The sequence below is a fragment of the Trichomycterus rosablanca genome, chromosome 9, assembly GCF_030014385.1.
Source record: "Trichomycterus rosablanca isolate fTriRos1 chromosome 9, fTriRos1.hap1, whole genome shotgun sequence".
Lineage (NCBI taxonomy): Eukaryota > Metazoa > Chordata > Actinopteri > Siluriformes > Trichomycteridae > Trichomycterus > Trichomycterus rosablanca.
In genome coordinates, this window is record NC_085996.1 from 40,867,245 (window position 1) to 40,878,081 (window position 10,837).

The 10,837-nt window shown below is 40.7% G+C and overlaps 1 protein-coding gene across 2 annotated transcripts; it reads left to right on the forward strand.

Annotated features, from left to right (window-relative positions):
* Positions 1-1,608: 1,608 nt before the first annotated feature.
* LOC134320178 (NAD-dependent malic enzyme, mitochondrial-like) lies at positions 1,609-9,105 on the forward strand. 2 transcript variants are annotated; one of them, XM_063001502.1, is made up of 4 exons: positions 1,609-2,049; positions 2,357-2,427; positions 7,836-7,949; positions 8,297-9,105. In XM_063001502.1, the coding sequence occupies exons 1-4, from the start codon at positions 1,893-1,895 to the stop codon at positions 8,456-8,458; spliced, it is 504 nt and encodes a 167-aa protein (XP_062857572.1). In that variant the 5' UTR covers positions 1,609-1,892; the 3' UTR covers positions 8,459-9,105. The 2 variants fall into 2 exon arrangements, 1 of the variants encoding a protein (XP_062857572.1); XR_010013608.1 differs by lacking the exons at positions 1,609-2,049; positions 2,357-2,427 and having other exon boundaries at positions 7,812-7,970; positions 8,297-8,387.
* The last annotated feature ends 1,732 nt before the right edge of the window (positions 9,106-10,837 follow it).

Here is a 10,837-nt window from a genome sequence, read left to right on the forward strand (position 1 = left end):
AATGATGATATCCAGGGTAAACACCAGGCCAGAACGGTACTTGCTTGCTAGTAGTGAAATGTAAGGATAAAAGCATCATGTCTTGTTCTGAAGAACAATCTGGTCATCAGACATGTAAAGAAATGAAAGTAGGACAGGAGAGAGAAAAAGAAAGAGAGGAGAGTTTTACATTCAGGTGTTTTGGCATTAAAATGACATGTAAAGTGTGGAAGAGGAAATGTAGCACTTTTCTTATGGATAGTCACAGTCTTCCATCAAATACCAAATTCCACTGTCTGCATATGTGGCCTGGAGTGGTAGTGAGACCCTGTGTGATTTTGGTTTCATGGTGCCCAAAATCCCTGGCTTGCCCCGGGCACAGGCACACACACACACACACACACACACACACACACACACACACACACACACACAGCATTGGCAGTCACTCATAATTGAGTATGACTGTCCTCCTTCTTGGTCCTTGTGGGTCTTCAGGTGAGCGTAGAGACCGATTCTGGACCCGATTATTCTTGTGCAGTGTGGACAAGGGAATGTAGTGGTGGTGGATTTGGGTTTGGCCTGTTTGGACGTTGCTCTCTCCATTCTGAGTCTGCGCTTGTCTTGTGCAACATGGCGGAGGTCATCGTTATACAGTGCTGCACCCATACGGACAAGGTTTCAGGTCGCCCTGTCTTTTGCCGTGTCTTCCCAGGTTTTAAGTTCTATGTGGTACTTCTTTAATTAGCACACACACACACACACACACACACACACACACACACACACTGTATTCACATATTGCAGACATCCAAGCAGCAGTAACTCAGTACAGTCCAAACACACAGATACACTTTGACAATACAGCTGTTTGGATGCATCAGTCCTGGGGTTGTGTAGGTAGTAGCGTCTTTAGGTAGGAACCAATATGTGTGGTAATTAAAACCTGTATCAGCTGATTACAGATACTGAAACCCTTCTGTGTGTGTGTGTGTGTGTGTGTGTGTGTGTGTAGGTACAGCATCAGTAGCTCTGGCGGGATTGTGCGCAGCGTGTTGTAGGAAAGCCCATCACTGATCATACAGTTCTGTTCCTGGGAGCTGGAGAGGTATACTCACACACACACACACACACACACACACACACACACACACACACACACACACACACACACACACACACACACACACACACACACACACATATATATATATATATAGTGTCTACTGATTGACTAAAGAAAGATAAATACACCTTTTGTTCCTAACTGTCCACCCACAATCAGTGCTAACAGGGTATGTGTTCCCAAAAAAAAAAAAAGTGTGTGTTTGCTTGTTTAGGTGGTGGAGTTTCTGTACAGTAAAGGAATGGCGTTTCGGTACCCAGAGCCACTGGATAAGGAGGCGTATGTGAGATCCATTGTGTGGAACATGGAGTACAATTCCTTCCTCCCAGACATCTACGAGTGGCCTGGAGTGTCCCATAGTCCTATAGTGGAGTAATCATACACCCTATAGCAGGGGTATTCAACTAAAATTTGAAGAGGGTCCAGTTAGAGAAAATTTCTTGAAGCAAAGGTCCGGAATGTTTAACTATATATACAGTGTATATGTACAGGTACCTAAGATTGTGTCATGGTAGTTGTTTAGTGACTGAACAGAACAGGATAATACAAATGTGTTTTAAGATAGAATATTTTTGATATATACGACTGTCTTGGATGTGCTAAGAATAACAAGGAGCAGACTAATTCAAGGTTAAGTGGAGCCTGTTGTTGGTCAAAATGTAAGAGAATTCAGGCCTAACTGATCATAGAGTAAATTTGATTGTTCATAAAGGATATTAAATAAAGAATCACAAAATTATAAACATGAAATATAAAATGTATTGTAACAGTAGGTGTAGCTCATCAAATGGCTAATGAATGTGCTTTTCTGAGTGTGTGTGTGTGTGTGTGTGTGTGTTATGGTCGGTGTTTGTTTGCCAGTGGGAGTCCGTTTGCTGCTGTAACTCTGGATGATGGCAGGATGGTGATTCTGGGACAGGGGAACAATGCTTACATATTCCCAGGTGTGGATTTGTGTTTTCCTATTTTATTTTTCCAATAATTTGGAAAAATGAATGAGTTGTGGTTTTGGGTCATGAATTCTCTGAGTGTTATTTGGGGTACCTCTGATCTTGGGTCCTGCCAGCGTTTAGAAGCTGTACAAGTAATTACTGAATTTATTTACATCCAGAGGACAAACTTCATCCACAAAAACAATAATAATGATTATCATCTTTATTTAGTGTAAATATATTTTTATTTTGTACTCTTTCACTGTACAGTCTATTATGTTTTTACCTCGACTAATAGAAATGTGTGTGTATGTGTTAGGTGTGGCTCTGGCAGTAATTCTGAGTGGTGTTAGACACATCAGTGATACGGTGTTCCTCGAGGCTGCAAAGGTAAACATTGTTGTGTGTGTGTGTGTGTGTGTGTGTGTGTGTGTGTGTGTGTGTGTGTGTGTGTGTGTGCGTGCACATGCATGTGTTAGGCAACACTCATGCTGCCCATGTTATTAGGATTATTTGCTTATTAATGTAAGTATTAAATCATCCAACCATGTAGCAGCAGCAGCAGCCACCTATAAATTTATAAAGACTCAGATTAAGATCTTTATGTTTACTTTAAACAGCAGAATAGAAAAATGTATAGCTTTCTTGTTGTGTAATAATTTAGGTTGTATTTCTTGATGCAACGGTGGACTGTATTAAGTGATAATGGTTTTCTAAGGTACTTGTTAGTGTATGTGGCTAAATTTATCACAGTATCATGATGGTTTTTAATATGATGCTGATGGTTATAAGGTCACTCACCTTCTCTCTCTCTCTCTCTCTCTCTCTCTCTCTCTCTCTCTCTCAATTCAATTCAATTTGCTTTATTGACATGACAAATTTACATATTTGTATTGTCAAAGCTGACATTAGTATATATAAATATTTGAAAAAAGAACAAGTATATACAGTGTATCACAAAAGTGAGTACACCCCTCACATTTCTGCAAATATTTTATTATATCTTTTCATGGGACAACACTATAGAAATGAAACTTGGATATAACTTAGAGTAGTCAGTGTACAACTTGTATAGCAGTGTAGATTTACTGTCTTCTGAAAATAACTCAACACACAGCCATTAATGTCTAAATAGCTGGCAACATAAGTGAGTACACCCCACAGTGAACATGTCCAAATTGTGCCCAAAGTGTCAATATTTTGTGTGACCACCATTATTTTCCAGCACTGCCTTAACCCTCCTGGGCATGGAATTCACCAGAGCTGCACAGGTTGCTACTGGAATCCTCTTCCACTCCTCCATGATGTCATCACGGAGCTGGTGGATGTTAGACACCTTGAACTCCTCCACCTTCCACTTGAGGATGCGCCACAGGTGCTCAATTGGGTTTAGTCCATCACCTTTACCTTCAGCTTCCTCAGCAAGGCAGTTGTCATCTTGGAGGTTGTGTTTGGGGTCGTTATCCTGTTGGAAAACTGCCATGAGGCCCAGTTTTCGAAGGGAGGGGATCATGCTCTGTTTCAGAATGTCACAGTACATGTTGGAATTCATGTTTCCCTCAATGAACTGCAGCTCCCCAGTGCCAGCAACACTCATGCAGCCCAAGACCATGATGCTACCACCACCATGCTTGACTGTAGGCAAGATACAGTTGTCTTGGTACTTCTCACCAGGGCGCCGCCACACATGCTGGACACCATCTGAGCCAAACAAGTTTATCTTGGTCTCGTCAGACCACAGGGCATTCCAGTAATCCATGTTCTTGGACTGCTTGTCTTCAGCAAACTGTTTGCGGGCTTTCTTGTGCGTCAGCTTCCTTCTGGGATGACGACCATGCAGACCGAGTTGATGCAGTGTGCGGCGTATGGTCTGAGCACTGACAGGCTGACCACCCACGTCTTCAACCTCTGCAGCAATGCTGGCAGCACTCATGTGTCTACTCATGTGTCCAACCTCTGGATATGACGCCGAACACGTGAACTCGACTTCTTTGGTCGACCCTGGCGAAGCCTGTTCCGAGTGGAACCTGTCCTGGAAAACCGCTGTATGACCTTGGCCACCATGCTGTAGCTCAGTTTCAGGGTGTTAGCAATCTTCTTATAGCCCAGGCCATCTTTGTGGAGAGCAAGAATTCTATTTCTCACATCCTCAGAGAGTTCTTTGCCATGAGGTGCCATGTTGAATATCCAGTGGCCAGTATGAGAGAATTGTACCCAAAACACCAAATTTAACAGCCCTGCTCCCCATTTACACCTGGGACCTTGACACATGACACCAGGGAGGGACAACGACACATTTGGGCACAATTTGGACATGTTCACTGTGGGGTGTACTCACTTATGTTGCCAGCTATTTAGACATTAATGGCTGTGTGTTGAGTTATTTTCAGAAGACAGTAAATCTACACTGCTATACAAGCTGTACACTGACTACTCTAAGTTATATCCAAGTTTCATGTCTATAGTGTTGTCCCATGAAAAGATATAATGAAATATTTGCAGAAATGTGAGGGGTGTACTCACTTTTGTGATACACTGTACATAGAAAAAAAAATGGTAAGAAAATATTCAATTTATAGTAAAACAATTGTTCACACAAAAAGAGAGAAAATATTAGTGTGTGTGTGTGTGGTGGGTGTGCGATGTGTGTGGTGTGTGTGTGGTGGGTGTGCGGGGGGGGTGCGGGGGGGGGGGGGGGGTGTTCGCGGGGTGGGTGGGGATTTTATTTGGTGTTTCACTCACTGTCCTGGAGTGTGTGACACTCCTGTACATATCTGGCTGCAGTTGAGGCTGATGGTCCCTCTCCTAATATAATGGCCAGTTTTTCACTGTCTGTCAGTGTTCTGAAGCCGCTCACCTCTCTTCCAAACTGATCAAAATATTTGTGTCTAATTGTTGTGTATTTTGGGCAGCTTAGAAGGAAGTGCACCTCTGTCTCAACCTCACCTGTCCTGCAGTGACCACACAGTCTCTCCTCTCTGGGGATCCAGGACTTTTTTAACCTGCCTCTCTCGATGGCCAGGCTGTGGTCACTCAGTCTGTATTTGGTGAGGATCCGTCTCTGCTTCGTATCTCGGACAGTGAGGAGATACGTGGCCAGGTTGTATTCATGTTTTAGGGTCAGATAGCAGTTTAGTCTGTTTTGGGATTGAGTTTGGGTTCTCCAATGTTCCAGATAAGTGTTTTTGAGGTGTATGATAATTTGGGTGATTCTGATTGGTGTTTGGGAAGCAGTGCTGGTCAGAGAGTTAGGGTTGTTAGGGGTCAGTGTGTTGGTCAGTCTCTGGACCAGCTGACACAGGGGACTGTTTTCAGGGTAGAGCTCTTGGGATAGGAGTGCCTGAAACTGCAGGCTTGTTGTGGGACTGGATTTTAGGTGCATCCAGAATTTAAGGGCTCTTTTTTTAATATTAATGATTAATGGGTATCGGCCTAATTCAGCCCTGCATGCGTTGGTTGGGGTTTTTCTCTGTACATGTAAAATCATTCTGCAGAATTCTGCATGCAGGACTTCAGTGGGATGCTTGTCCCATCTAGTGTAGTCATGATGACTGAGTGGACCCCATACTTCACTACCGTATAGCGCAATGGGCAGGATTATACTATCAAAGATCTTTAACCAGATTCTAATTGGGACGTCAATCTTAATGAATTTGTTTTTAATTGAATAGAGGGCTCTGCAGGCCTTCTGTTTCAGTGCATCCACTGCCAGACCGAAGCCTCCTGAGGCGCTGATTTTGAGCCCCAGGTAATCATAAGAAAGGGTGTGGTCTAGGGCGGTGTCTCCTAGATTGAAAGTATATCTGCTTTCCTGAGATCTGGCTTTCTTTTGGAAGATCATGATTTTAGATTTATCAGGATTTACTGTCAGGGCCCAGGTCTGACAGAACTTCTCCAGCAGATCCAGATGCTGCTGAAGCTCCTTTTCTGTGGGCGACAGCAGCACCAGGTCATCCGCATAGAGAAGAAATTTAACTTCCGTTTTATTTAGTGTCAGGCCGGGATTTGCAGATTGCTCCAATAACACCGCTAAATCATTGATATAGATATTAAATAGAGTAGGAGACAAGCTGCAACCCTGCCTGATACCACGCCCCTGAGTGAAGACCATTTTATTGCCAATTTTTACTCCACATTTATTATTGACATACATTGATTTAATGATGTCATAGACTTTACCCCCTACACCATTTTGGATAATTTTATAATATAATCCTTCTTGCCAGATTGAATCAAATGCTTTTCTAAAATCTATAAAACATGCAAAAACTTTAGCATGATTTTGTTTGTGTAGATGTTGGTGGATTAGGGTGTGTAGGGTGTAAATATGGTCAGTAGTGCGATGATTTGGTAAAAAGCCGATCTGTCCATTACTCAGGACACTGTGCTCGGTAAGGAAGGCCTGTATCCGGGCGTTAACGATACAGCAGAACACCTTCCCCAGGTTACTGCTCACACAGATGCCTCGGTAGTTGTTGGGGTCGAATTTGTCTCCACTCTTATAGATTGGGGAAATAAGCCCCCTGTTCCAGATCTCAGGAAAGCAGCCGGACTGGAGAACGATATTGAACAACCTGAGCAGAGCCTGCTGTAGCTGAGGACTGCTGCACTTTAGCATCTCCGTCCTGATGCTGTCAGGTCCGCAGGCTTTTCTGGATTTGAGTTTTTTAATTTGGGTATTCAATTCTTCCTGTGAAATTTGGTGATCAATTGGGTTCTGATAGTTTTTTATGGTAGATTCTAATATATTTAGATTTTCTATGATTTTTTGCTGTTCTGAATTAAAATCGTCTGGTGGTAATTGCTCATATAATTGTTCAAAGTGATTTTTCCAGGTATTTGGATTTTCTATGGCCAGATGATGTGGGTTTTTGTTGCTCAGGTTGTTCCACAGTTCCCAGAATTGATTTTGGTCAATAGAGTTTTCAATTTTTTGTAGATACTGAGTATAATAGATGTGTTTTTTATGTCGTAAAATCTTTTTATATTTCCTTAGATTTGTAGCATAATTTGATCGAATTTGATGATTGTTTGGTTCTCTGTGTTTTTGGTTTGATAGATGTCTTAATTTCTGCCTGATTATTTTACAGTCTTCATCAAATTATTCTTCATTTTGTGGTTTTTGGTTTGGTTTGGTGTTTATAAAATTGAGACCTGCAATTTTAGCGGATTTATAATATATTCCATTAATTTTTGAAACAGCTCTTTCAACACCTGATTGGTTTAATTCAAATGATTCTGATAAAAAATTGTTAATATGATTAATGATTTTTGAGGAACGAACAGCAGATTTAAATTTAGCTTCGCTGTCATGATTCCATCTGAATGTTCGGTTTAACTGGGATGTTTTGCAGGGCTCATATTTCATGGTTTGATGCTGACTGAGTCGTTTAAGGTAAACATTGATTTGACAGTGATCAGAAAGTGGGAGTTGTGGTCTGACAGTGAATGCACTAATAGTGGAGGGGTCCATGTCAGTGATCGCATAGTCGACTACACTAGCTCCAAGAGCTGAACAGTATGTAAACCTCCCTAAAGAGTCCCCTCGGATCCTACCGTTAAGAATATACAGACCTGAGGATCGACAGAGGTGCACTAGCTCTTTACCATTCCTGTTCAGGATGTGGTCAGGACTGTTTCTTTGGGAGCAGATAGTGCTGAAGTTGATGGATGTTTGTTTAAATATATATTTGTTACCAGTAGAATCGATTATATCGTTCTCTCTCTCTCTCTCTCTCTCTCTCTCTCTCTCTCTCTCTCTCTCTGTCTCACTGTTTGTATATGTGTATGTGTATCAGATCTTAGCAGAGCAGTTGACGGATGAGGAACTGAATCAGAATCAGGGTCGTCTCTACCCTCCTCTTTCCAACATTAGGGAGGTTTCTTTACAGATGGCTGTGAGGATAAGATTTGTGTTTATACATACACACAATGTGAGTAAAATTATGTTGACACCCCTTCTAATTATTGAGTTCAGGTGTTTAGGTCACACCCATTGCTTCCAAGTTTTTTGCAACAGTTTGGTAAAGTTTGTACATCATACAGATACATGCTGTGGAAATGTAATTAAACACATTGTTATCAGTGCTGTGAGTGGAACTAGCGCTCCAACCAAAAATATAAAGTGTCTAGTGATCAGAAAGTGTCTACTGATTGACTAAAGAAAGATAAATACACCTTGTGTTCCTAACTGTACACGCACAATCAGTGCTAACAGGGTATGTGTTCCCAAAAAAAAAAAGTGTGTGTGTTTGTTTAGGTGGTGGAGTTTCTGTACAGTAAAGGAATGGCATTTCGGTACCCAGAGCCACTGGATAAGGAGGCGTATGTGAGATCCATTGTGTGGAACACGGAGTACGATTCCTTCCTCCCAGACATCTACGAACGGGCTGGAGTGTCCCATAGTCCTATAGTGGAGTAATCATACACCCTATAGCATACACCTGAAACAGTCACACCCTTCATTTAAAGCTGTGTAATGTTTAACTATCACACATCCCCATGGGGAGTGATTCCTAAACTCCTTCTGCTAATGTAAATGTACAGTGTTGCTATTATTAAAACACTCCACGTGTGTGTGTGTGTGTGTGTGTGTGTGTGTGTGTGTGTGTGTGTATCAGCTAATACATTTAGTGCTTTGTGTTTCTATGTGTGTTGGTGTGTATTTGGGTTTATTTCACTGCAGGCTTACAGTATTCATTATAATAAAATGTGGGGGTGGGCGGGTGTAGTTGGGGCAGTGAGAAAATCTCGAAAAAAGTGTAACTTTAGTTTCACCCTAAGCTGGATTTTAACATAGGGCCTAGAACCTGAGAGAACTACATGTGCTGCACTCAGCCCACTGTGCTACTCAAACAACGACGTGTTAGATCTGTTGTAACGCTGATATAACCTGTGCACACAATAAGCCTAAAAGTAAAAACTACTTAAAATAAAAAGAAAATGCTTTGTAATTCCCACAGTAACGTCAGAAGCCATTCACTCTGTTACAGGTTGAAAAATAGTGAAGAAATAGCCTTTGCTTGATTTGAATGAAGTTGACCCAACAAAGCATGTGTTTGTACCATTTCCATTCTGTCCCAAATGTTTCTGATGTAGAGTTTTATATTTGTATTTGTCTTTCTATTGTTATTTTAAAAATATGCAATTTGCACAGTAAGGTTAGTAATTAGTATAGTTTTGCTTTGTGTTTTCATGTACTCCCATGTAGTGTTTTTAATGTAGAAGTACATTTTCACCAGCTGTAGAAAAGGGCAATGAAACAAGTTTACTTTGAAATACCATGATTATTAGCTCAGGGGGATATTCCAGAAAGCGGGTTTAACAAACTTCAAACTTAAACCTGAACTGCGAGTTGACTTATCTCACCATGTCATAGCCAGAGTTTTCGGATCCACAAAAGCGGATCAGGGTTCGATTACTCAAGTCTGAGTAGATTGAACCCAGCAGAAGCGCGTTCTCGGTTAACTATAAACAGGCATTCTCAATGGAGTTGCGATAAATAGATTCACCATGGATGTGAATGAAAGAAAAAGTAGTCCGTCATATTTGACACCAATAGAAGTGTTATTTTTAATGTTTGCGTGTGCAGATCCTGAAAATGTTTTAGACGTGAAAGTAATACAGCAGTGGAAAAGGACCTCGCAAATGGCAAAAAAAAGTTAATGAGTTTAAATTAAAAAAAAAAACGTAACCATAATTAAACATTTAGCAGAAGGATAGGGTAAAATTGTTTAATATGTCAGTTGTAATATTTGTCTCGATTTTAAACGTTTTTTTTTTTTTCATTTACTCAATGTAGGTGTAATCCAAGTGTAATCAGATGCACATGGCAGCAGATAAAAATGAAACACAAAAACTGTATATGTTCAAGGCATATTTATTAGATGTAAATCATTAGTCTGTAGTGCATAAACTGTGGAATATTAAGAAGTGCATTGGTGCAGTCTGAACCCTTTTTATTGCCATCTCTCCAGTGATTGGTGGAGTGGTTTTGAGCCTCCTGCAATTGTTAGTGATGTAAATGTTCCTATAGATCCTAATAAATATAAATAATGTTCTTTAATACAAAAAAAAAAAAAAAAAAAAAAAACACTGTTGAAGGACGATAAAGAAACCATCTTCGCTGCCTCAGAGTGGGATGATACTGGGAGGCCTACAGAGGTACAGGATATGTTGAACATAGAGCATGGCATTTCATTTGATCTACCATGATAATGTGTGTGACTGTCCTCTAACAGAATGTGATGGGTAGTTCCGAATGAAATGAGGGACCATCCACCTCCAAAGCTCAACTTAAAACAGTAAAAATGTATTACCAAATATCTGAAATATTTAGAACACATTAAGCTATCATAACATGCTATTTGTGTCTCTTTCTTTGAAGTTGGGTGTAAATAAGATGGACTATACAAGGTCCATGTGGAGAAACAAACTGCAAAGTGTGATCCTCAGGTGGAGCATCTAAAACAGACAAGGCTATAAATTCAGTTGCTTGAATTTAAGATGGGTGTCGGTGCTAAGGGTGTATAAATATAAATGTTGTCACTAAAGAATAAGGACAAGGAAACGAAGTTGTTGCATTGTTTTATTTTCAGTGATCATGGACAGAGCCTGACCATTTGGCTTCGATATTTGTAATGTGTGGAGCATCACATAAGATCTTAATGAAAGCATCTGCATAAGATGGAGAACAGTAGGTTGCAGAACATGTATTAAATGTTCGACTGTTTTATTTGACATTTGTAAATTTTTGAAGATAATGGTCACTACCTGTATGTGGAGGGATATTCTGTCTGCT